Raw genomic sequence first — 26,830 nt, forward strand, 5'->3', positions numbered from 1 at the left:
CAGTTTAACGTTCAAAGCATCGAAAGGCTTTTAAATGGCAGGTGCTGTCAGCCCACTTGCCTGCTCCATCCTCTGCCTTTCCTCTACCACCTGGAGCCAGACACTGTCCACTCTTGTAGCACCTTCCTCTTCTCTCCAGCTTCTAAATTATATGCTTATACTACTATCTTTTGATTCATCAATTTTAGACATTCTTTTTTTTCTTTTCTTTTTTTTTTCTTTTAAAGATTTTATTTATTTATGAGAGATGCAGAGAGACAGGCAGAGACAGGCAGAGGGAGAAGCAGGCTCCCTGTGGGGAGGCCTGATGTGGACCTTGATCCCAGGACCCAGGATCATGACCTGAGCCAAAGGCAGACACTCAACCACTGAGTCACCCAAGTGCCCCTATTTGTTGATTTTCTATTGTGCTAGAGGAAGTTGAAGCTCTCTATCATTTGCTTCAGTTTTTCGAATATCACAGTTTTCAGTTAACTCAATATTCAGTGCTCACATTATTTTGCTCATCATACACTACTGATGAGCCAAGGAATATACTCTGACCATATATATATATATATATATATATATATTTTTTTTTTTTTTTTTTACTCTGACCATATTCTTGAGTCAATTTTTCCTGGAATTCACTGCCACTTGCTTATTTGCTTCATTTTCTTAGTTTCTATTCACGGGTGTTTCTTCCATCCAACAGTCTCGAAATACTATGTTCTTCATGGTGAAATCCACCAGATGGTCTAATTTCTTTGTTCTCTTATGCTTCCTTTCAGCCCTCTGCTCCAGTCTGGACTGGTTGCTTTCCAGGCCTAGGGCTTCCTTAGCCTCTCTTTCCTGGATCCTGGGTCCTCAGCTCTCTCTTCTCACTCTCCTCTTTGCATGGAACACTTTTTCTAGTGGCTTCCTAAAGGAGGGTGTATATTATTTTGAGAATTTGAATGTCTGAAAATATTCATACTGTACACTTGATTGATAATTTGATCAGATATAGAATTCTAGATAGGCAATATTTTTTTTCTGAGAATTTTGAAAGCACTGATCTTTTGTCTTCCAGCTTGTAGTGTTGCTATTTGCCAAGCCAAATGTTATTCTTATAGATTCTTTCTTCTCTCAATGTCTCTCTTTCTCTTTTTTGGGTAGTCTTATGTTTCATTCTGGTGTAGTTTTAAAATTCTAAATTCCACTCATTTTATTGGATACTCACTTGGCTCTTTTAATCTGTCCTTCAGTTCTGGGAAGTTTTCTTTCCTTTTTATTTTATTTTTTTTTATTTTAAAAAGCTATTTCTCTTCAGCATTTTTTAAAACAGATTTGTTATTATTGTTTTCATTTCATTTTTAAAAAATGTTATTATTGGGATCCCTGGGTGGCACAGCGGTTTGGCGCCTGCCTTTGGCCCCGGGCGCAATCCTGGAGACCCGGGATCGAATCCCACGTCGGGCTCCCGGTGCATGGAGCCTGCTTCTCCCTCTGCCTGTGTCTCTGCCTCTCTCTCTATCTCTCTGTGACTATCATAAATAAATAAAAATTAAAAAAAATGTTATTATTATTATTTTTTCTTTTTCTTTTTTTAAGTAGGCTTCACACCCAGCGTGGAGCCCAAAATAGGGCTTGAACTTATGACCCTGAGATCAAGACCTTAGCTGAAGGATCATGAGTCAGATGCTTAACTGATTGGCTCAATCAGTTTTGTCTATTTTTTCTATTAAAGTATAGTTGACATATAATGTTATATTAGTTTCAGGTATACAACAAAGTGATTTGACAATCTATACATTACTTAGTGCTCACTATGATTAGTGTCAGCACACAATGTTATTACTTATATCATTGACTATATTCCTTCTGTGGAACTTTTTTACTCCTATGAATTTTTTATACTTGGAAGTTTGAGTCTTTTAATCCCCTTCACCTATTTCACTCATCCCCTCATCCCCCTTCTTTCTGGCACCCACACCACTTTGGTCTCTGTATTTATGATTCTGTTTTTTGCTTGTTTGTTCATTTTGCGTTTTAGATTTCACATGAGTGAGATCATATGGTATTTGTCTTTCTCTGTTTCACTTAGCATAATATCCTCTGGCTCCATCTTTGTCATTGCAAATGACAAGATCTCATTCTTTTTTTATGGTGGAGTAATATTCATATATATACACATACATACATATATATTCATATATATACATCATATGTATATATATACACACACACACATATATATAATATTCTTCATCCATTCATGAAGTTTTATTGTATTGCTTCTTTGATAATATCCTCCTCTCCATTTTTTTCTGTTTTATTTTCCTGATTTTCTATTAATTGGTTGTTGGACTTCTTGGATCGATCTTTTAATTTTTTTATCTTGTCTCCCCTCACATCTATCATTTTATCTTTCCTCCAATTTTCTCTAACATTTCTCAAGTTTATCTTCCAAACTTTATTATTTTTTTATTTAAAAATTTATTATTTTTTATTTTTAAAAAGATTTTATTTATTTATTCATGAGAGACACAGAGAAAGAGGCAGAGACATAGGCAGAGGGAGAAGCAGGCTCCAGGCAGAGAGCCCAATGTGGGACTCCATCCCGGGACTCCAGGATCACGCCCTGAGCCCAAGGCAGACGTTTAACCACTGAGCCACCTAGGCGTCCCTCTTCCAAACTTTATATGAATTAAACAAGTTACATCATATTTTCATTTTTAGGAGATTTTATTAGTTTTTATTTAACAGCATACTATTCTTCTCTAACGGCTCTGAGGATATTAATTAAAAGTTTTTGAAAGTTTTCTCCTGCTCTTTGAATTGATGCTGTCTCTTCTATTCTTTTGATGATATTTCACATTGGAGGCTTTCCTCAGGTGTCTGCTGATCCTTGAGGTCTGTTCATATTCAGAAGTAAGGCAACTAAAGATGTTTGCATAGCTTTGTGAGCAGAGGGAGTGGTATTGTCAAGTGGGCTGCACTGTCCTATGACAGGGCAGGTCTACTGAGAATTAGACTTCCATATTCTCTTGCTTACAAGCATAAGTTGGCTGCTGGAGTTCTAGAAGCTGTGCAAGGGAAGGGCACTGGTAGCCTCTCTGGTTAATAAGTAGGTATTTACTCAATCTCTATTTTCAGTGCTTCACCTCTATCTTCCTCCTCCACTGGTGGGGTCCTTGAATTCAAAGCTCTTCTAGGTCTTCTCCAGAGAATCAAGCTCAATTCGTATTTGCTGCCTCTGATTTCTCAGTTTTCAGGAAGTCAATCTGCTTCCTTCTTGTTGGTACTAGCCTCTTAGGTTTCACCCCTCTCAGTCCACGACGTCAATGACCTTTGTCTTTCAGCTGTGTGTATTGTGTAGCTTCCTGTGGCAATGTCTCTTAATTTCTAAGAGATGCAGCTTGTATGTCTTTTTCTTGTTCTTTGGGAGATTTTTCAGGAGGTGAAAAGCAGAAGGCATTCACCACCTTAGAAAAAATTCCTGAGTTTCTGATCTTAACAACTAATATGCTACACGTCTGCCTGGCTCCCCTAGGAGAAAAGAAAGCACCCAGTAACAGGAATGAAAAGAAGAGGATTTCTCTGCTTTATAGAGTCCTTTCTCCCTTCAGTGCATCTTCCCACTGAAGCCAAAGGGACTGTCTAAAACCACCATCTCCCCATCACTCTTCTAAGGAAGGCCTTTTAGTGGTGCTTTGTCATGTTCACATGAGTCTCAGCATAGCAAAGCCCTTGTCACCTGAGCCAACAACTCAGTCTTGCCTCTGGCTATATGCTTGAAGCTTGCCATATGCCAGGTCCTTCATTCCACTCTGCATGCACTGTTCCAGAAGACCTTCTTTCACTGCATGGCTGGTAAGCTTTTCTGCACCCTTTGAAGCTCACCTTTTGTAGTGAACCGTCTCTGATTCTTCTCTTTCCCTCTTTTTGTTTTTCTGCTTTCTTTCTCTTTTTTTCCTTGCCCCGGGCTTACCCCTGAGAGGTCAAACAGGTCACTCTCCACTCTGCTGCTAAATACCCCTCCATTGTATTTTCCATCAGAATGGAGGTGATGCAGAGGCAGAAATTTTAGGCTGGTAGAGGACCACAGAGCTTATCTGATTTTGGGGAGAAGGCAGATGACACTAGGAGGTAACAATACGGAAGTAAGCTATTCAGCAGTCCCAGGATTCTAGTCTATCTTATTTCCCCTTCCAAATATCATGACTTCTATGTGTGGCTCCTGGAACTCTTTTCTGGTTCCCTTTTCCTTCTCCTTCTCCTCCTCCCACCCTGGTCACATGCCTAGCAAGCACCACAAAGCTTCATTTAGACTCATTCTATGGCTCAGTCCCTAATTGGGCTAGAGAAACACTGAGCTTTAGCAGTATCTTGTTCCAATAATTTTTTTTCCCTAAATGGCATTGCTTTTTAGGCAACTACACAAACAAAATGGGAGATGACAACTATACACTGTGAGAAATGAACCAGACTGGACTTTCATTGTAAACAGGTACTCTGGATGCTAAGGCCCAAATATAACAATGGAAGACAGGTAAGATGGATAAAGAACTTTCTGCAATAGCACTGTAAAACCACTAGTCGACAGCTCTGCTACCCTCCCAGTGTAGAGGGAGAGAGAGAATCTTAAGTAGGCTCTATGCCCAGCATAGAGCACTACATGGGGCTCCATCTCACAACCCTGAGATCATGACCTGAGTTGAAATAGGATGCCAGATGCTTAACTGATGAGCCACCCAGGCACCCCTAGGTCTTTTTTCCATTTTTGAGATAATTTTTGTTTAAGCATTTTATTTTTTTTTAATTTTTATTTTTTTATTTTTTAAAGATTTTGTTTATTTATTCATAGAGACACACACAGAGAGAGGCAGAGAAACAGGCAGAGGGAGAAGCAGGCTCCCTACAGGAAGCCTGACATGGGACTCGATCCTGGGTCTCCAGGATCACACCCCAAACCGCTGCACCACTGGGGCTGCCCAAGCATTTTAGATAAACATCCAACTTTAATCTTTTGCATGTGGATATTTAGTTTTCCCAGGATCATTTTTTGAAAAGACTGTTCTTTCCCCACTGAATGGTCCTGTCACCCTTGTCAAAAATCATTTGACTGTATATATGAGGGTTTATTTCTGGGCTCTCTATTCTATTCCACTAGTCTGTATTCTGTCTTTACGTTAGTATCATATTGCCTTGATTACTATAGCTTTGCAGTAAGTTTTGAAATTAGAAAGTATAAATCTCCCAGTTTTGTTTTTCTTTTTCAAGATTGCTTCGGCAATTTGGGTCCCTTGAGACTCTATATGAATTTTAGGAGAGGTTTTTTTTTTTTTTGGTGTGTGTGTTTCCACGAAAAGTGACATTGGGATTTTGATAGGGATTGCATTGAATTTATAGGTCTCTTTGGGTAGCAGCATTTTAACAATATTAAATCTTCCAATCTGTAAACATGAGGTATATTTTCATTTATTTATATATTCTTTGATTTCTTTCACCCAATGTTTTCTAGTTTTCATTATACATGTCTTTCACCTCCCTGGTTAAGTTAATGCCTAAGTATTTTATTCTTTTTGATGTTACTGTTTTTTTTTAGTTATCTTCTCAGATTCTTCATTATTTGTGTATAGAAATACAACAGATTATTGTGTGTTGACTCTGTATCCTGCTATCTTGCTGAATTCATCTATTAGTACTAATTTTTTTTTAGATTTTATTTATTTGACATTTGACACAGAAAGAGAGAGAGAGAGAGAGAGAGAGAAAGAGAGAGAGAGAGCACAAGAGCGAGAGCACAATAATGCACAAGCAGGGGAAACAGTAGGCAGAGGGAGAAGGGGAAGAAGACTGCCACTGAGCAGGGAGCCTGCCTTGAGTCTCCACCTCAGGACTCTGGGATCATGACTTGAGCTTGCAAAGACAGATGCTCAACCAACTGAGCCACCCAGGCACCCCAGTACTAACAGTTTTTTGTCTTAAGGATTTGCTATATTTAAGCTCAAATCATTTTAAAAAAGTCTTTAACTAAAGGTTTTTTTTGAGATAACTTTGATTATTCCTTACAATTCTTATAAGTATTTTTAAGACAAACCAGAACTCAGGGTGGGGGAGAAGCAAGAGCAAACAGAAACTCCATATTGTCTAGATCTGAGATCATCCATGAATTATACAACAAATCATAATATATTTTTTTCATAATATATTTTGAAGATATAAAACCCCAATCTAATTTTGTTTTTCAGCATTTGAGACAACATTATGAGGAAAGAGAAAGGTGGAAGTCTTTATATGTGTGAGCATGTAAGCCTGAAAGAGCTACATAAACAAGTTTATTTTCCTCAACACACCCTCCCCCAGGAGACTTCTAACTGACAAAGGGGGCCTTTAAGGCAGAGAATAAAAGTTAAACAGAAGGGCCCCATATGTATTTCTGGGTTTTAATAGAGAGGCATGAAGTCTTGAGGGCCAGATGGGATACTAATGTGAAAAAAATTCAATAATGGCTTCAACAGAAATTGCTGTGGGATAGGTCCTAATCCAGCTCACAGCTAATTATGACTCTTATGAAACTATTGAATCTGCTGCCCAAATCAGAATAATATGTGCTAAGCCTAAACATTTCAGGGAAACATATTACTTCTCTTAAGTTGATCATATATCTTTCAGAATTTAGAGGTACATTCAACAAAGTTTGTTGATGCCTAGAATATGCCAGATACAGATCTCAATGCTGGAGATCTGACAGCAAACAAAGCCCCTGGTGCATGGAACTTTCATTTAATTGAGGGAGGTAGACAATAGTCATATAAACCTGTACTATGCCAGGAGAGACAGTACTGTCTGTGAAAAGCAGTCACACACGAGATGGATGGTAAGGGGTGAAGTGACATATTTGTTAATTAGTAGGAGGGGCCTCTATGATGAGCTGACATGTGGGCAGAGAATGACTGAAGTGAGGAGGGGAAGAACTGGGGTAAGAGCATTCTCTACTCTTCCTATGTCACAGCAGATGTTATATAAAGTGAACATAACAGGTACTTATAGATAGTAATTTATCAGCTTAGTCATCATCTGAGTTTGTTTTATGAGGACTGAAAGGACTAAAGGAAGCAGGATCTGGTGAGTTTACTGCATTATCTAGTCTAATGATTCTCAACTGGGGTTGATTTTTGCTTGCTAGGGAGTATCTGGCAATGTCTGAAGACATTTTGATTATCATAACCTGGGGGGAGGGAGAGGGTATTACTGGCATGTCCTGCATAGAGGTCAAAGATGACACTAAATATCCTACCCTGCACCGAATAACTTTATACAGCATAGAATGGTTGTGCCCAAAATGTCAGCAGTGCTGTGCTGAGAAACCTTGATTTGGTCCCCAGGCAGGCTGTCGGGCCCCTGATATGAGTTGAGGAATTGGCAGGAGAAGTTCTTTCAAAAAACCCCATCAAGATATCTGGATATCTGCAAAATGGTAGATCCAAGGCCTCTGGAGTAACCTTGAGGCAACTGCTCCAACCTCATTGACAGACTTAGATGATATCAAAACTACACAGGGATTTATTCAAGCAACATTAAGTAGAAGTTTTCCTGTCTGCCTGTGGTATAAGACAAAGTAAGGATACAAGTCCCTGCCATCAAAGACTTTATGGCCTAGGGAGGATGGAAGGTATTAAGACAAATACCTGCAATGTGACAAAGCCACAGTGGGTAGAAATCAAATGATGTAAGGGAAGGGAGTAATGACTTTTGTTACAGTGACCCAAATAGGCTTAACATATGAAGTATCATTTGAACTGGGCTCTGACAGTGAGTAGACTTGAAACAGGTAGAGAAGGAAGTAAAGGATCTGCTAGGTAGAGGGTGAGATGTGAAGACAGGTAAAGGGGTGAGGAATAACAATACTAATAGCAACTGCCACCTAATAAATCTCTACATGATGGGTGTGGTGCCAAACACTTTATCATGACATGCAATTGTAGTCTAAACTGAAAACTGAGAGATATGCAAGTATCAGCTGAAGCCTTGCATGACCCAAAGTAACCTGAATTCCCATATTACCTATCTCAAAAAGAATGAAATATGGGGAGTGTTACCTGGGGTGAATTGCACAAATACCGAAGAAGTTCACCAATATACTGAATAACAGTGATGTTATATTTTCTGCAGTCATCCCAAAATTGGCTGGCTGAAAATTTGTCCCGTAAAACAAGAGTAGCACCTACAGAGAAGTGTATATAAAGTGTTAATAAAGAAATGCTATTAAAAACCTCTCTGGTTATATTTGTCATTTTTGAAAGGCAGAAATTTAAATATGAATTATAGTCACAAAGAAGTTTTGAGTATTGATTATATTCAATACAAAAATCAATGAGACATCGTTTTATCCTACAGAGGCTTTCAATCTAGTGGGGGAGAGACACATGCAGACGTCTAATAAGTCAGTGTATAATAAATATAGAGTTCAAATGAATCCCTAAGGGAATGTGAATGAGTGTGTGTGTGTGTATGTGTGTGTATTAATTCTGCTTGGGTAAGAGCTGAGAAAGGCATTTTTTGGAAGAGGTAGTATTTGAATTATGTCTTGAGCAATGAATATGAAGAAAGATGAGAGAATTCCAAGCAGAGGAAACAGTGTGAACATAAAGATAGGGCAGTCCAGAAGGTGCGGGAAGATAGCCAAGACTCAGTTGGCTTGTGACTAAAGTGAAGGAGAGTGAGTGAGTCATGGGAGAGGAACCTGGAGAAGCAGCTAGGGGTACCATCATGGAGAACTTGGAAGGGCCAGGTAGAAGAGTCAGACTTAACTATGCAGGCAATGGAGAACCAGGGTCTTGAGCAAGTAGGAAAATTATTCTTTGATGGGTGAGGTAGACATAATGGCTCCCAAAGAAGTACCTGTTCTAATCCATAGAACCTGTGAATATCTTCTTTACATGGCAAAAGGGACTGTATAGATGTGATTAAGTTCAGGATTTTGAGATGGGAAGATCAACCTGGATTACCTAGGCGGGACCAGTGAAATCATAAATGTCCTTGTAACAGGAAGGCAAGCAGGTCAAGGGGAGAAGGAGATGGAATGAAAGAAACCAAAGGTTGGAATGATATGTTTGAAGGTGGAAGAAGCAGCCACAAGCCAAAGGATGCAGACAGCCTTTAGAAGCTAGAATAAGTAAGAAAATGGATTTTTTCCTAGAGCTTCCAGAAGGGATGCAGCCCTGCTAACACCTTGATTTTAAGACTTCTGACCTTCAAAACAGAAAAATAAATCTGTGTTGTAAGCCACTGAGTTTGTGGCAATTTGTTACAGTAACAGTAGGAAATGAATATAATGGGTAAGAATAATATATATCAGACCCAATGTAATTATAGGCATGGAATGTAGTAAAGTGAAATGAAAAAACTTGTGTTTTTTCACACTGTAAGTTTAGCTTTACTCCTAATGATACAAAAGTCTGATGTTCTAAAAGAGGAAAAAGTTTTTTAAACACTACTTTTTCTTCTTTAGAATGTATTTATGGTACTTAAACAAATGTGTGAACAATGGGGTTTTCCCTTTGGGAGCCTCAGAATGCTCCTGTCCTTGAAGATTCCAGCTGGATGATCAGGCCCAGTCAGTTATTCCTGGCTGATGTGGTGGCTGGTACTGATGCTGGGGTAAGTATTTTATAGCTGATCAATAAGTTGGTGAAGGAAAGACACAGAGCCTTGGGCAATCACACATGCATATATATATATATGTATATATATGCATATGTGTTATTATATGTACATATATGATTAATTAAAATGAAATGCCATGTGGAAGAAAAAAATCACGTATTTTTGTTTTTTTGTTTTTTAGTTTGGAGAGTTAGAGATGCCTTTCTGGGGGGTGGACATTGGGCTAAGCCTTAATGTATATAAGAGGCATAAAGCCGACTGAAAGGAGAAAAGATGGCAACTCTAATCTGAATGGTAAAATTCTGGAAGGAAGGAAAAGAGATGGAAAGCCGGTTATTCTGACCGGCACTGACGAGCTGTGGGAGCAGGGAAGAGCAGAGTAGGATGGGGACAACTAAGGGAGAAGTTTAAATCAGATGCTGATGGAGATCCACAGCAGATTTCTAAAGTTGGAAATAACAGAGGGGAATTGTTTATGAGACTTAAGAATCAAGTGTCTTAACCTGGATGAACACCTAAAATATTTTAAAGAAGTTTCCTTCTTGATATCTTGAGCAACTGTAGCATTATATTATCAGATAAGTAGGCATGAGAAAATATAGATTATTCTAGATACTTGCTGGTGATGTGTGAGTCAAAAAGCCTTGTTACTAACATAGAATTAAATGCTGGTCCTGGCAGACAGGAAAGTAGCCAAATTTTGTATTACTTTCCCTGTGGAGCGCATATGAATGTGTACTGGACTCCAGTGCCTTGTTGACAATAAAAACTCACCAGCCACGATACATCCATGGAGGCCTATCATAAGCGCAGCACTATGGTACAAGGGTAGAGTGGTATAGATGACATCATCTTCCTTGATCCCGCTTACATAGGCAAAGCCAGTTCCGTACCACAGGCGTTTGTGATTAATCATTGCGGCTTTTGGGAGTCCTTTGCAAAGATACAAGAGAAGGCACGAGTGAGCCAACATTGGCCATTCATACATACGGTCTGGGAGAGAGATCTGGCTTAGGAAGATCCATCATCCAATGGCTAGGGAATTGGATAGGGGAGGGCTATGATCAGTTACACCAAGAGTCAGCAAATTTTTTTTTGTAAAAGAGCAGAGAGCCAATGTTTTAGGCTTTGCAGGGTCATATAGTCTCTGTTAGAAATACTCAGCTCTGCTATTGTAGCTGATAGCAGCCAGCCATATAAAGGAATGAATGTAGCTGTGTTCTGATAGGGCTTTATTTACAAAAACAGGCGAGGGGGCTGTCTTTGGCCCACAGACTGTAGCTTGCCGACCCTTGAATTAGATCGTTACTACAATAGCAATTTGAAGAGAAAGGCATGAATGAATGTCTGTCAAATTTTTGCTCTGTGCCTACTGCCTTGCACAGTATTTTCAAAATTTCATTTAACACCCATAATTAATAGGATAAGTAAAACTATATTCTCTAATCCACAGATGAAAAGGCTGAGATTCAGAGAGATTAGATTTTTCCATTCCCATTACTATCCTTCATAACCACTTTTATGAATTTCTTAGCTCCTCCTCTAGAGTTTCTTTACATAAATACAAGAAAATATGAAGAGTTGCTTATTTGTTCTTGTCCTCCCCTTCCTTAAAAAAATGCTGATTTTTTTCTGCACTTTTCTCTCTCTACTTAACGATGTATGGTGGAGAGCTGTCCAAATTTATACAAAGAAATTTCCCTTATTTATTCATTTATTTATTCTCTCTCAGTTGCATCAAGTCCTATGTATGTGTGTATTATAATTTATTTGCCTATTTTGCTATTGCAACCTTGTCCACATAGTAGTTTACAGTATGAATGATGCTGTATTTGTAGAATAAATTTGCTGAAGTGAAACTGCAGGGTCAAAAGATACATGTCTTTGTAATTTTGGCCCTGCCACATTGACAGTCATACGGGCTGTCCCCATCCACTCTCCCACCAGCAATATCTGAGTGGATCTGTTCCTCATAGCCTTGGCGAGGTATGCTCTCAAATGTTGGGGTTTTTGCCAATCTGAAAGGTGAAAAATGGTATCTCAGTGTAGTTTTAGTATATTTTAATTTATTTTTTTAAAAAAGATTTTATTTATTTATTTGAGAGAGAGAGAGAGAGAGAATACAAGCAGGGGGAACAGCAGAGGGAGAGGGAGAAGCAGGCTCCCCTTGGAGCAGGGATCCTGATAAGGAGCTCGATCCCAGGACCCTAGAATCATGACCTGAGCTGAAGGCAGACACTTAATTGAGCCACCAAGGAGCCCCAGTATATTGCAATTTCTTAAGTATAATTTTCATAGCTTTCTTGTAAGACTCTATTAAAAAGGATATATTTATATTGTTTCCCATGGGAGTTCAGAAAGTCATGGGAGGGCATGAAGCCCATTACTAAGGGGTACAGGCCTAGAAGTTAAGACCTGAGGGGGTAAATGGACTTTGTAAAGAAGAAGGCAGTTCTCTGTAGACTCAGATCCTTCCATACTTGATGGCACCTTAGCTAGGGATTTGCCTAAGAAACAGCAACTCATTGTAAGGCAGGGCAGTATGGTCAACAAACTACCATAACTGTAAACACAATTCAAAATTCATTTTCATTGACAGTGAGCCAGTGGCATTATATTAGTACTAATGCCCCTTCTACAATAATATTAAGAAATAGAGGAAAGCATCAATAATCAATTGTATTTACCATAGAAAAGAATTGTCTGGATTGTAAAAGTTCTAAAATATATCTTTAAAAAAGAAATGCATACACTTTGCTGCTTTGAGTTACTTTCAGAAATTTCCTAAGATTTTGTATTAATGAGGAAATAGGAATATTTGGTAACTATTATATGATTTTGTGTTAATGGTCTGAGGAACAGGGAAAACATTTTGCTTTCCAATTGCTTAAATGGTTCTTTTTTTTTTTACTTTAATTTATTTATCTTTTTAGATTTTATTTTTTTATTTATGAGAGATACATAGAGAGAGGCAGAGACATAGGCAAAGGCAGAAGAAGCAGGTTCTCTGCGGGGCGTGTGATTCAGGACTCGATCCAACGACCCGGGGATCATGACCTGAGTGAAAGGCAGACGCTCAACCACTGAGCCACCCAGGTGTTCCTACCTTTTTAAATTTTTTTTAAAGATTTATTTATTTATTTCAGAGAGAGAGAGCAAGAAGGAGTGGGAGCAGCAAAGGGAGAGGGAGAATCTCAAGCAGACTCCATGCTGAGCAAGCCCAACATAAAACTCAATCTCATGACCCTGAGTCATGACCTGAGCTGAAACCAAGAGTCAGATGCTTAACTGATTGAGCCACCCAGGCACCCCAAGTTCTTTTAATTAACTTTTACAAGAGTAACTTGGCAAATAATCTTATTCAGAGATAAGGAAAAAAATCAAATAAATATCAACCCAATTATCTTTCAATTAAATATCAATTCTGAATGTGGGATTAAATTAAGGAGTGTCCTTTTTTTTCTCCCTCAAGTGGGTTTTATATTTGACTGCCAAAACCTACAATATAAAGTTCTGTACTTGTGCAGCATTAAGACTAGAACTCCCTGTAACTAAGCTGTAACTTTCCTCAATCATTTCCCCATTTTACCATTCTATTAAGAGATGAAGATAAAAGTCCCATATATCCTGTATGTAGGGGAAGCATTCGGTTAACTATGTCATTCCATTATTCTGTTGGCATGGCAATTTATAACTTTTTGACTGATAGAGGATAGATAGACATTATGCTTTGGGCATTGGTTTTAATATGTCATTCTTAGTCTCCCTTCCTCATTCACTTAAAGAAAATACTTAACTAAATAAATGTATGAAAGGAAGTCAATATTGAGGTTCAGCTCAGGTCCAGAAACTGGGCCAATAGATGGGTGCTGAGGGTCTGTCCAGGGAAAGGAGGGAGGGCCTAGAGGCTGATGTAGAGATAAAAGACTCAAAGGAAGCTTTAGCCTTATTTATTATCAAATTTTCAAATTAAAATTTGAATCAAAAGATAAAAGATTCACATATTTAATCTTCCATTATTAATAAGAATGATCAGCATGTTGGTGCTGGCTTCCTGCCCTTTTAAATATATCCCTAAGGACTCATATTATTACATTTTGATAATATTTTCTCTGGCCTTGGGTTAGGCAGATGCCTCATGTCCGTCAAACAGAAGAATTGGGAGGTATTGTGGCAGAGAGGCCAAATGTATGAGCTGTGCAGTCAGCCTACCAAGGAGGATCCTGACAAGTTACCTTGAGAAGTTCTTTACCTCTGTAAGCATCAGTTTCTGGATCTGTAAAATGTGAATAAGAATGGCACCCGTCTTAGGGATGGTGGGAGAATTTTATGAACACAGACTATAAAGCTGATAGGAGAGTGGCTGGTACATTCTATCTTAAATATTGCCTGTTCCATACAGCTGTTCCAATAACACTGTTAGTTGGCAGTGTTTTTCCTTAGTGGCTCCTAAGACTACAGCTTAGAGTTGAAGGTATCCTGGATTTGGAAATACAGTATTTTATTTAGGCCCCGGGCTAAAGCCATCTTGTAAGATGCACCAAACAGCTCCAAGTCAGTGTTGCATGGGAAGATAGTGATAAAAATATTTATGTAAACATAGCTTCCATTATTGTCCTGTCATATTCTTTGGTGTCCCATTTATAATTGGTTATACATTACATATAGACTTGGGGTACAAAAATACTCAAAATCCAACAATCATTTAAAAACTCTGAAAACCTATTCAGTGCCAAATTTCATCTATTATCATAACTATTTTTGTATTTCTTGGTTAACTGCTTCTTTATCCATTTCACATACCAATTATGGGAAAGTATGTGTAGGTTGGAGAAACCCAAATGGGATCATGTGCTATGAAATAAGATCTGTTCTCACAGGCAAAGGGCTAAATCCTCTAAAGTATTAGTTATCTGATAAGTTTTGCCAAAGGGAAAGAACATTTAAAAACCTAACTCAACATTTAACTCCTTCAGAATAAGTCCATTTCTTTGAGGATCCTTTCTTTATTTTTACCTGTAGTTCCAGAAGTATAAATGTATAAGGCAGGAGTGGAAAAAGTGACTTCGGACCTCCACGACTCTGGAATAGCTTCTGTTGACACTTCATCCACTTTGTCTAGTAAAGAGTTGACCCCATCTGTGTTAGAAGTTCTGCTCACATAGTAGATGGACACGTTATCTTTTTTCAGGCTTGGCAGCACCTCCTCTATAGCTTCTCGTAGTTCTTAGCAAGAAAAAAAAAATCCAAACAAGTTAAATTAACTCAGTAAAGTTCTATTAGGGCATCATATTAAGGCTAGGCTTCATATTAATTTTGTTTTCAGCATAATCATAATTTTTGCTGAAATGGGTAGATGTGACAAGTAGTGCTTATAGTTCCACAATTTTAAACATGGAATTTGCTAGATTTGAAAATATCACAAGATTCCAAGATTTGAGGGAAAGCTAAGTTTTAATGGTTTCCTAGTAGCAGATAGTTGGTTGAAATTTGTCTATACAGACAAATGGACATGTGGATAAAAACCAAGATGTGTAAGTGCATAACTTACATGCATGTCTGGTATACATCTCAAAATACTCCAGAAATGAATATAGTTATTCCCAATAGATGTGCCCCAGTGATGAAAAAGAAAAAAATGAAAATTTTAAGGTAGGAGACGAGAAACGAAAGCAAGGCAGCCATGATAACTAACAATGATAGAAACCAACTTTATATACACACATATATTTTTTAATATTTCAGTAACAAAAAAGTTCCCCTAGGAAAATTCAGCCCTTCTGAGAAATAAGCTCCAAATTTCATAAGCACATTTTCTGGTCTGAGAAAAAAACAGGACTGATTAGCATGTTTTTCATACTCTAGGTCATAATATAGTAGTAGGTTTTTAAAATCATTTGAAGTGACCAACATTAAAAAAAAATAAAATAGAATGAAACATAAATTTTCAGAGTACATCACACATAGCAAGAGCTAAGTTCTATGTCAGTTACATGAGTGTGTGGATACTGAATCACAAACACGTATTTTTTTTTTACTCTAGGCCAATGGCAAAAAATTTAAAAGACATTGATTTAATATGCAAATCACATTTCATGTTTGCTGCTTGATTTCTGTGCCCTTTAATCATAAGATGAGATGGCCTTTAAACTTACTTGTCTTGAACTTGTGATAACTGAGATGAATATACTTATTCTTAATAGGAAGGTGACCCAATACCCCAGGGAATTACCTTGGGGAGGCTATACCTAATTCATGTTATTTCCTTTGTTTTTCAGATGTTTGTGTTTGATGTCTTCATCAAAACAAGAAATATCATCTAGATAGATGCATTTAAAAATTTTTTAAAACACTTTAACCAGAGGACTCATGCACCTGGTAAAAATAAATAGTACAAAAGAGTTTATATCGAAAATCAACAGTTCCATTCCCTTTCCCTCTTTACAACTCAACCTGTGGCTTAGAGGCAATCACTTTCAATTTTTAAAAATTTGTTTCTTCTAAGAGTCTCCTATCACCAAATAATGTGCTTTACCTGCTACCTCTTAACTGATCAATTTTCATCCCGACCCTTGATTAACTCCTGTCCACTCCCAACAATCACTATTACTACTTTATGTTGTCTAGGTTAATAGTATTTATAGCTTTTCTGATACTTCAATTCCATCTTCCCAGCTTTGTTTATGGGTTGGTTCTAAAAGCTGAACACCAATAACTGGGATCAACAAGATTGTGACTATGTAAATATTATTCACTGCAGAGTTGAATAACACACTATAATCACATTTCCTTTCATGAAAAGTTTTCCCCTTGAGTTTCTATTGGCTATCATTCTTTAAGATTCTATTTACCTCAATTGTTTTCCACCTTCACCAGATCAGATTGCTCTCTAGTCCCTCCGCACATCAAAATATTAAGCAAAAAATACTATTGTTGTAAAAACCAGAATGGTGACACTATTTCTTGCCACTGCGTTGGTTCAGGTGCTCATTATTTCCTCCCTTGATCGTCCCAATAGTCTCCTGACCAATCTTCTTGACTCTAACCTCTCCCTGATTCCAATTTATCAGCTACATTACAGCTTCTTGTTATTGTTCTCATTAAAACCTTTCAATGGCTGCTCACCCCTTGTGGTAGAGTCTACTCTCCTTATGCAGCATGTGAGGTCCTGAGGTTGAGCATGTGCGCAACTTTTCTGATGTCTCCTCGTACCATCTCTTGACCCCATTCATCTAACCACACTGATCTATGTGAACTGACTTTACCCACACTGTCACAACTCATGATCTTTGTCCAGATGGTTTCATCTGCTTTGAGTGCTGTCCTACACCCTGGTCACCTGGAAAGTTCAAGATCACACTTCAAGACTCAGTCGTGATGGTGTTTCTCTCTGTTGTCTTTCCTCCCCCTGCAAAGTGGGGTGTTCCCACAGGGGCCTGCATATATTTCTGTCAGAGGATTAGTACATAGTGCAACTTGCTTGTTCTTTTTCTCCTTAATTAGTGAAAACTTTGAGATTAAGGATCATAACTTGGGATCCCTGGGTGGCGCAGCGGTTTGGCGCCTGCCTTTGGCCCAGGGCGCGATCCTGGAGACCCGGGATCGAATCCCACATCGGGCTCCCGGTGCATGGAGCCTGCTTCTCCCTCTGCCTGTGTCTCTGCCTCTCTCTCTCTCTTTGACTATCATAAAAAAAAAAAAAAAAAAAGGATCATAACTTTAAAAAAATATTTATTTATTCATGAGAGACACACAGAGAGAGGCAGAGACATGGGCAGAGAGAGAAGCAGGCCCCATGCAGGGAGTCCGATGTAGAACTCCATCCAGGGACTCCAGGATCATGCCTTGGGCTGAAGGCAGACATTCAACCACTGAGCCACTCAGGCTTCCCTAAGGATCATAACCTAATCATCTCACATGGCTGACACTAGATGAGTGCTTGATAAAAGTTTATAATTGAGAGAAGTTGCACCAAGTATTGTGTTTGGGGAGAAGAGACAGAAGAATAAGCTAAAACTGTTGATTTTAAAGGATTCAGATCTTATAATACTTTGACTTGGTAAAAGACAACCCAGAGGCAGTGTCATCTAAATGGAGATCTGAAATATGAACTTTCATCTTTCAGTTCAGAAACTGAGCCTGTTTCTAGCAGAGGGAATAGTTTATGCAAAGGCCCAGAGGCAAACAGCATGATGTCAAAGTAACTAAAAGAGGCTAAAGTTGACTGGGGGAAAGAAGGTTGGGAGAAGAGGCCAGAATGCAGGTAGGGACCAAGTCTCTGGCATAAGTCCGGGCAAATGGATTGCAGGTAAGACCATGATACATTTTTCTTTTTGTTCTTTTTAAAGACTTTATTTATTTATTCATAGACACAGAGAGAGAGAGAGGCAGAGACACAGGCAGAGGGAGAAGCAGGCTCCACACAGGGATCCCGACATGGGACTTGATCCCGGGTCTCCAGGATCACACCCCAGACTGCAGGTGGCGCCAAACCGCTGCACCACTTGGGCTGCCCCCATGATACATTTTTCAGCATGAAATTTACATTCCATTTTTTTTAAAAAAGAAAATGTAATTAAGCAAGTGTCATGCTTGATCACAATTCAAGCAATTTGGCATCATCCATCTTCTACTGCATTCATGTTCCTATCCAGGTTTTGGTTGGCATTTAGTTTGTGATACCTTTCATAGAAGTCATATCATCTGAAGGAAAGGCCATTGCTCCTGCCCAACACAATTTCCCTACATGTTCTCTGGGCTGCTGGTGTAGAATTTGCATTTGGGCATTGACTTGAGGTTCCAGTGACTCACCAACCATATTAGGACACACCTAATCTGTCTGATAGTAGCAGCCTTCCTTTAAACTAGAGGTGCTGATATAAAAAAACTGAAATTTGAAAGGAAATTCTGGATTTCTATAAACTATCAATTTTATATTTAGTGCCTTTCTTTAAGTCTTTTATAAATACAACTGGACCTACATGTTTTCTCCTTTGCAAATTTTGTGTAGTGTGTGTGTTAATTCTTATTGTGAAGTCTGCTTACTGAAAAGTGGCAATCAACGAGGATGCACAAGCTCTACTTGGCACAGGTTGAGCTTTGAGAACTCTGTTCTGAGATTTACACCTAAGAATGCATTTGGTAATGACATCTGTCAGATTGCAGGGGAAGCAGACTAGATAGAGGGCAATGTTAGACACTAGTGCAGCTACACAGTGACCTTGTTCAACTGATTCTCTGATCCTGTGGGGACTTTGGGCCTGGGATGGCCCTTCAGGATTGTCCCAAACTAAGGGAGGTGGACTGTACTTTCACCCCTGCCCATGAACCAGTTGTTGGATGCAGGCTGGGAGTGGTAGTGCTTGACTTTGGGCACAGTGGTGCTCTTTGAACAAGGGCGAGTCCTGGAAAGGGTCCTGGATGAGAGCTTCAACTGCCAATGCTCCCAGCAGCTGAGGAATGAGCATCTCAGTCCTGAAGGGGGGATTTGGGTAGTCCATCACAGCATCCACTACACTTTGCATCATTACTGATAACAAAGCCTTACTCTTTTTATTTGTATAGAACAATTTGTATAGTATCACATCACATAATTTTCATGAGAACGCTGTGATACAGATACAGTAATCCTGTTCCTACACATGAAGACAGAGGCTCAGTGAGCCTATGTATAGAAAGATACATACAAAATAAACAGAAATAAACTAGGTTTATGGGATTTTTGCACTCTTACACTAGCCATTCAAGTTCAAGTTTTGAAAGAGTGCCTTACTTTATACCAGATGCTGTCTACTCGACTTTCTGCTCAGTTCTGTTAAATAAAGCATGTGGGTCTCCCTTTTAAGGGTAATACTGACAATATTTTGTTCATCTGTTTTGAAAAGCGTAACCTTGAGTTTTACTGAAGCTTGGGTGTGAAAACAATATTCACAGAAAGTGGTCTGAATGGTGTAGCGTAGATCTGTTGGTACCTCATTAGTCTAGGTTTAAGTTGTGGATTCAAATAGAACCTCAGAGAAAGCAGTGCATACTTGAGTGATGGAAAATTGAGTGATTACATTTCCCTCCCTTCCTTAAAATCTGTTTTGTTTTTAAAAAAAGGAAATCAAGGTAGCATATGAAGTTTCTCTGCCTTTCTCCCTTCCTTCCTTCCTTCCTTCCTTCCTTCCTTCCTTCCTTCCTTCCTTCCTTCCTTCCTTTCTGAATAAGAGAAGAAGAGAAATTTATGACTGCATGGGCCCATTACTAGAAAGCAGGGAGAGCATGCAGTGGCGAGCTGAACCAATCTTCATCACCAAGGTGGCAAGATACTACTGGCTAACCCATCAGCTTTCTGATAGGAAAGGCATTCAATCTAGCAGCTTGTTCTGCTACTTGACTGCCTCATTGAATGGATATCTTACTGAATTAAATAAAACACCCCAGAAATGTTTATCAAAAAAGTAGGATCTGAAAAGGAGGCAGTGGAAGGAAATGTGCTTTGATCAAAATCTCAGGGTGATTGTGAAATGGTCGGGATTGAGGCTTATCTTTCCTTCATTCAAAAAGGCAACCGGGATGAGCACTGGGTGTTATTCTATATGTTGGCAAATTGAACAGCAATAAAAAATAAATTTATTAAAAAAATTGAAAAAAAAACCCCAAAAAACAAAAAACAAAACAAAAAGCAACCAAATCACAAACTGGTTCCTAACAGTCTTCGGAGATAGTCTGAAAACAGTTTTTCAAATGTCACTTGTAATTGTGATTTGGTATTTTTAACATTGCCAGTTTGGAATTATAGCATTTAATAACCTACTGTCTAGGGAACCCCGGGTGGCTCAGCGGTTTAGCGCCGCCTTCAGCCCAGGGTGTGATCCTGGACACCCGGGATCGAGTCCCACGTCAGGCTCCCTGCATGGAGCCTGCTTTTCCCTCTGTCTGTGTCTCTGCCTCTCTCTCTGTGTCTCTCATGAATAAATAATTTAAATCTTAAAAAAAAACCTACTGTCTAGTCCGTACATCAACACAATACGTGTCAGAGCACCCACAGATAGAGGCATGCAATCACCCGTCTCCCTCCCCACATAGAACAAATCACGCTGAGGTCAGAAAAGTGTTTAATTAAGGTTAAGTCCCACAAGGAATAAGTAAATCTTTAACAGGGACATACATACTCACTTTTATGTACTTATAGAGCTTCTTAATGCTATTTTTCATTTCTCTTAAAGTTCTTATTTATGGAAACCCTTGCTTTCTAAATAGCCCTGGTAATTCTTTGTCATGAGGTTGCCAGGTTATATCAAGACTTACATAATTGTTATCATTTGGTATCCATAAGCAACCCTGTCACCATCTACCAGCTATTTACTTCCCTATTTGCATCAGAGGCTATGGGAAGGTCCTTTTTAAATACTGGACACTTACACTCAATGTGCAGCATAATCTGAACCTTAGGCTTCTTCAGATTCAATCACATTAACACCTGATTTAAAGTGGATTTTGCTGGGGATCCCTGGGTGGCTCAGCGGTTTGGTGCCTGCCTTTGGCTCAGGGTGTGATCCTGGAGACCCAGGATCGAGTCCCACATCAGGCTCCCTGCATAGAGCCTGCTTCTCCCTCTGCCTGTGTCTCTGCCTCTCTCTCTCTCTCTCATGAATAAATAAAATCTTAAACAAAAATAGAGTGGATTTTGTCTTCACTCCCTCTTTGTTTCTAAACAAAAAGAACTGTCAGTGTTCCGAATATGCTAGCAAGGTGCTAGTTTATTTTGAACGGAATCCCACCTTGCAACCTTTAGTTATGAGAAGGGTAAGAAGAGAAATTTTAGAGAGCCTCTTTAAGCTAGCTTTCTGTTCAGACTGTGGGCTACTTGGGGTCCTAGACCTTGAGTACATTACTCATTTGATGCCTAGGTTTTTGTCCCCCACCATCTTATGCACAGAGCCTCGCTACTATGGTCCCAGTCCATCCTATGCTCATGACCAGCTTCCTCTTTGGCAGTGAGACCTCAGGAGAGCACCTCTCTTCTACAGCCCATTGCCAGAGGTAAACTGGGAGGTAAACAAATGTGGTAGGGTGAGGCTGGAGCTGGGGGAGATTGTATCTAAAAGGATTTTCTCAAATCAGGATATATTTAACTTTTTACATCATTTTTCATGCCTTCATGCCCTACCTAATGGTTCTCAGGCTTCAGAGAAGAATGCCTGTCACAACCAACCAGAATAATGGAGCTCATTAATTTGACAAACATTTATTGAATGGCTACTATGTGCTAGGTTTTATATAGCATTCTTCAAAGATATATGAGAGAATTCTAAGCCTTTGAGACAAAGTGGACTGAGGCAACTCATCTAAGATATTCCTTGTGCAGCCCAGAGAGGAGTAGAGCTAAGAGTATCTCTATGCCTCGACCCTCGACTAAAGTTGGCATTGGAAAATTATCTCCCTCCATGGAAGTGAGGCCAATGCTGTTGGCCATTCTTTGAATTCTCTGAGTCCTTACCTTCTCTACAGTAGAGTCTCTTCAGTAAACAGCTTTTAAAAATTACCTTTATTTAAGTCCCGCCTGCTCTTGTCTGCTATTTTACATAGTAAAACTCTTTGAAGCATCTGTGTTATGAACCTGATGAAAACTGCCTTTGGGCTCCTCTTGCCTGGAAATGCAAGCAAGCTACAGGTGGCAAGTTCAGTTAATACCCCTAGAAGCGTTCAGCCTCTGCTCACTGCCCCCCACCCCAGCACATTGTAGCTCTCTCAGCAGACTTATCATACTTACCACATCCTCTTGGATGTCACAATCATTTGTGTATGTGGCTAAGTTCTACTGGACTGTAAGATCCTTGAACTAATTCATCTTCTTTTCTCCCTGTCTTGTCACAGCAACTAGCTTGTACCTTGTAGGGCTCCCTAAATGTTTCTTGATGTCAAATTAAGTTGTCATTGGATCTGCTTCTCTCCACCTACCCTCAAAAGTCTGTATGACAAGAGTTCTCCTTGGTCCTGACACTAGTTTTATGAAGTGCTTCACCATTGCAATGATGCAATACTTTTAAACTTAATCGAAAGCATTTTCCTTCATCCCTGTTGTTCAAAGAAGGCCCGATTTTATTTTTTGCAAACTTGTAAAACCAGATCAAAAGTAATCAGGGATATCTTACAACTTCTCTGGATCTCAGGCTTGCAAAAGATAGCATCTTTAACTGTTAGTAAAGCCTGTGAAAGAGTAGTAACTTTGGGAGACTTGCATGGTTATGTAGAGCAATGCAGTGTAGACGTGGCCAATGAACTGATGGAGATCTAGGCTAGCCTTCCAGTTAGAAGAGCTAGTTAAGTGATGATCTTAACACTGGCATAAGTGGCAACAAAGCACATTTACTATTTTGGGGGGTTCTCCCACATATATTCCTGTCTTACCCATATTCTATGTTTGAGAAGTTGCTTGAAAAACTACAAGCCCAGGGATGCCTGGGCTCAGTGTTGAATGTCTGCCTTTGGTTCAGGGTGTGATCCCGGAGTTCCGGGATAGAGTTCTGCATCAGGCTTTTTGCAGGGAGCCTGCTTCTCCTCCTTCTGCCTGTGTCTCTGCCTCTCTCTCTGTGTCTCTCGTGAATAAATAAATATAATCTTAAAAAAAAAAACAAAAAACAACAAAACTACCGGCCCAAAAAGCTGGTTTCTATCAATGACAACATAGATATGGGATAAAATACCTGAAGGCATTTTTTCTGTCGTTATTTATATCATACCCTTCCATGGTGAAGGACTTGAAATGTACTATAGAGAGAGAATGTCATATTCTTTGAGTGATGGGTGCTTCTGTATAGTAAATTCTGAAGCAATAATTGGGTACTGAAATTCCTGATAGGTTTAAGTCTTGTTCAGCTTTACAAATAGTCACGAAAATTCACAGCAACTGGATCAATCTTCATGATAAATGCCACTGTGCTGGTCTTTCGCATAGACTCCAGAATCTGATAGCCAGTTGGAAATCACGAACTCTTACTAGTCCACAAGCCCTGAGGCTGAAGTTCAAAGTACAGAGTTAAACTCTGTTGAATTGTAGCCACTGCAATATTTCTAAAACATCTCACTTTTATGTACTATGTTTAGGTGGTATAAAAGAATAAGTGCCTCGGAAGTGAATAAACAACAAAAAAACCCCGCATGGGCTCTGTTCCCAGCTCTCTCTGTTGCTAACCGGCCATGTGACTCTGGGCAATTGATACCACCCTTCAGAGCATTTGTTTTTTTAACCACATAAGATAAGCAGAAACTAGACCGTTTCTCAAAGCCTAGTCCTCAGACCATTTGCTTTAAAATCGTGGGAGGGAACTTGCTATAAAAATTCACATTACCGGGTCAAACCACAGTTCTACTGATTCAGTGCTTTTGGGGGAAGGGGCTCAGAAATCTGTTTTTTAAAATAAGGTTATCAAGCGATTCCTGTGCACATTAAAGTTTCTTTTCTAAACATTTTTGTTGAAGAATAACATACTCATTAAAGTTAGAAGGTTATAGGATTAGGATTTCTCTCAGATTCCTTCCAACTTTAAAGAATTCTAGGGGCGCCTGGTTAGCTCACTTGGTTGGGCATCTGACCCTTGGTTTTGACTCAGGTCCTGATCTCAGGGTTAGGAGACACGTCCTGTGTTGGTCTCTGTTTTCAGCCAGGAATCTGCTTGAAGAGGCTCTCTGTCTGTCCCCCCGCCTACTTCTTCTAATCTCCCTCTCTCAAGTAAATAAATGAATCTTTAAAAAACAATTCTAAGAAGTCCATTCAGCACCTTTATACATAAGCACGTTTAAAAGCACCAAACTTTGGACTGAACTTCATGGTAACCTCCTTTGTAGGTCAGAGCGTAATTCTGCATGACATACCATGGTTTCTGAATAATTGGGAAAGATGGAATGTTTTCCAAATGTGTGGCTTCTCTCAAAGGTCAATTTATTGCCAGAGTGCTGTTAGGTACACTGGATAGTTTGGTTCAAATTGGATCTGAGTGTCCACATTTCACATACTCTCCACATACACGGACCTAAACATAATGCTCAATGGCAGGGGACGATTGCCTGAGTGGGAAAGGGGATACCTGGTTGTGTTTCTGACTTGATTACAGAACCAATATCTGCAGTCCCTGACCTCCCTCACAGGGAGACTGAGGTACTATGCAGGTAAACAGTATTTAAATCCCCCCTCAAACGGGAAAAAGATCACTGTGATAATAACTCTTTGGAACCAAAAGGTTTAAGAGTCTTCCAGTTACTAAGAGGTTAAGTCGTCTCTTTTCCCAGGCAACTAGAAATTGTTGGGAATTTTCTTGAGGGGATCACCCTCTTTAAATAACTTGGCTGCCTTTAAGTTGATCTGCTTTTAAACATTTTCACAAAACCTTCATTTTCTGGATGATTTTATGCTACATAAAACAGGTGGGGCAGTTTCTTGGTTTCCCATGAGCAAGCCAACATTTTTCTGCAACACTAGGCAAGATGCTTAGCTTGCCTCAGTTTTCTTAGTTATGAAATCTAGGGGGAGAGCAGAGGATGCTTAATCATCAATTCCAGCTCTAACACTACATCCGTGTAGAAGAATATAGCACGATGGGATGTGGGGGTGGGTGGGAATTCATGGACTTTGAAATTGGATGGACCTGGGCTGGGATTTTAAGATTCAGTTTTCTCAACTGTCTAACAAGGGGTAATGGCATGTAATCTCTGAGAGTAATGAAAGCACTGAGCATAGGGGTTGGCACAGAAAGGCATTCTAGAAAGGTGAGGCTCCTGGTTCTCTATTTCTTCATGGCTATCAGCTCACACCTGGTTGGGCCTCCCCTTACTGACAGAGTGAGAAGCAACTCCTAGTCCTTATTCCCTTTCTAGGAAGGAAAAGCAGCAGTCCTGTGGGTCACAGGTTCTTGGTTTCTTCCTGGCTTGGTAACCACTAGAGCATGAGGTTGCCACTTTCAGGTCTTGTTGAAGTGTGGCAAGAGGTAACTACAGAACCAAAGATCACTTTGGTTACAGAAGTAATGGGGGCTGCTAAGGGCAGTGCAGCAGATCCCTAAAGTCTTCTTGGGGAGCAAGTGGGGTAACCTTCTCTCTGCAGGGAGAATCTAGAAAGGCATTTCAGAGCTGGAAGCAGCCGTGAAGATCCTCTATTTGAGGAGGAAACCAAGGAACAGAGAGGGAAAGTGACTTTCTCACGATCACATAACCAATCAAACAGCAGAGATGAGAACATTCTCTACGCTCTGGAGTTCACACAAGACTCTGCATTTTAATGCAATTATTGTCAGTGTTTGGTTAAGAGCTTGGATTCTGGAGGCAGACAGCTCTGTGACCTGGGTCACAAGCTCCGGCCTCAATGGTCTCCTCTACGAAGCCGGATAGTAGAGCCTATCTGATGTTAGGCGCCTAACACAGCGCCTGGCACGGCTTCCACAACGGGTTGTTCTAATGATCAGCGTTTTGGGGGAAGGGTTGCCATCCCCTTCCTCTACGCTTGCAGTTCGGATCTGAACTTCCCTTTCCAACCCCCTGCACCATGTCGGGGCGGTTTGTCACGGTGCGGAGGAGCCCACTGCCAGGGCTGGCGCTCCCCGGGCTCACCTGGCGAGGCCAGTAGCACCTTCGCGCCGCAGCACTGGAAGCAGTGCAACAGAGACTTCCCGCGGATGTTGCAGTTGAGGCACGCCATGGCACAGCCCAGCTTGGCCAGCCCCAGCCACAGCCACACGTAGGCCGGCTCGTTGCCCATGAAGATCGCCACGCAGTCTCCCTGGCGCAGGCCGACGTGGTCGCGCAGCGCCCGCGCCACTTGGTTGCTGCGCCGGTCCACCTGCGCGTAGGTGAGCACCTCGTCGCGGAAGAGCAGGAACGGCTTGTGCGGCAGCCGGCGCGCTTTCTCCGCAAAGAGGTGCTGGATGGTGCGCTCCGGCCGCCTCCGCCCGTAGCTGCGCACCTGCCGGGCCACGCTGGCCAACTGCAGGAAGTGCCGTAGGTCCTGGAAGAAGTAGGGGCAGCAGAGGTTCACGGCGAGCGGCAGGAGCAGCAGCCCCGCCAGGGCCGTGTAGATGGCGAGCAGCATGACGGTGGCGGGGCCCCCTGTCCCCGCGAGGACAGTGGGTGCGCTCGGGGCGTGCAGCGCGGCGGCGACGAGGGCTCCGGGCGGGCGGCGGGCGGGCGGCGAGGCTGGGGCGACGGGGGCGTCTGCGCGGCG

General features: G+C 40.4%; 1 protein-coding gene across 1 annotated transcript in view; it reads right to left on the reverse strand.

Annotated features, from left to right (window-relative positions):
* The window catches only part of SLC27A2 (solute carrier family 27 member 2), a 42,454-nt gene extending 15,624 nt beyond the window's left edge, over positions 1-26,830 (reverse strand). Inside the window, exons 1-4 of the mRNA XM_041743958.1 lie at positions 26,221-26,830; positions 14,650-14,859; positions 10,408-10,566; positions 8,067-8,191 (exon numbers count right to left, since the gene is read on the reverse strand). Coding sequence (XP_041599892.1) covers positions 8,067-8,191; positions 10,408-10,566; positions 14,650-14,859; positions 26,221-26,698 — 972 coding nt within the window. The 5' untranslated portion in view covers positions 26,699-26,830. The remainder of the gene's footprint in view (positions 1-8,066; positions 8,192-10,407; positions 10,567-14,649; positions 14,860-26,220) is intronic.

Source organism: Vulpes lagopus, chromosome 2, assembly GCF_018345385.1.
Source record: "Vulpes lagopus strain Blue_001 chromosome 2, ASM1834538v1, whole genome shotgun sequence".
In the NCBI taxonomy this organism is placed as follows: Eukaryota; Metazoa; Chordata; class Mammalia; order Carnivora; family Canidae; genus Vulpes; species Vulpes lagopus.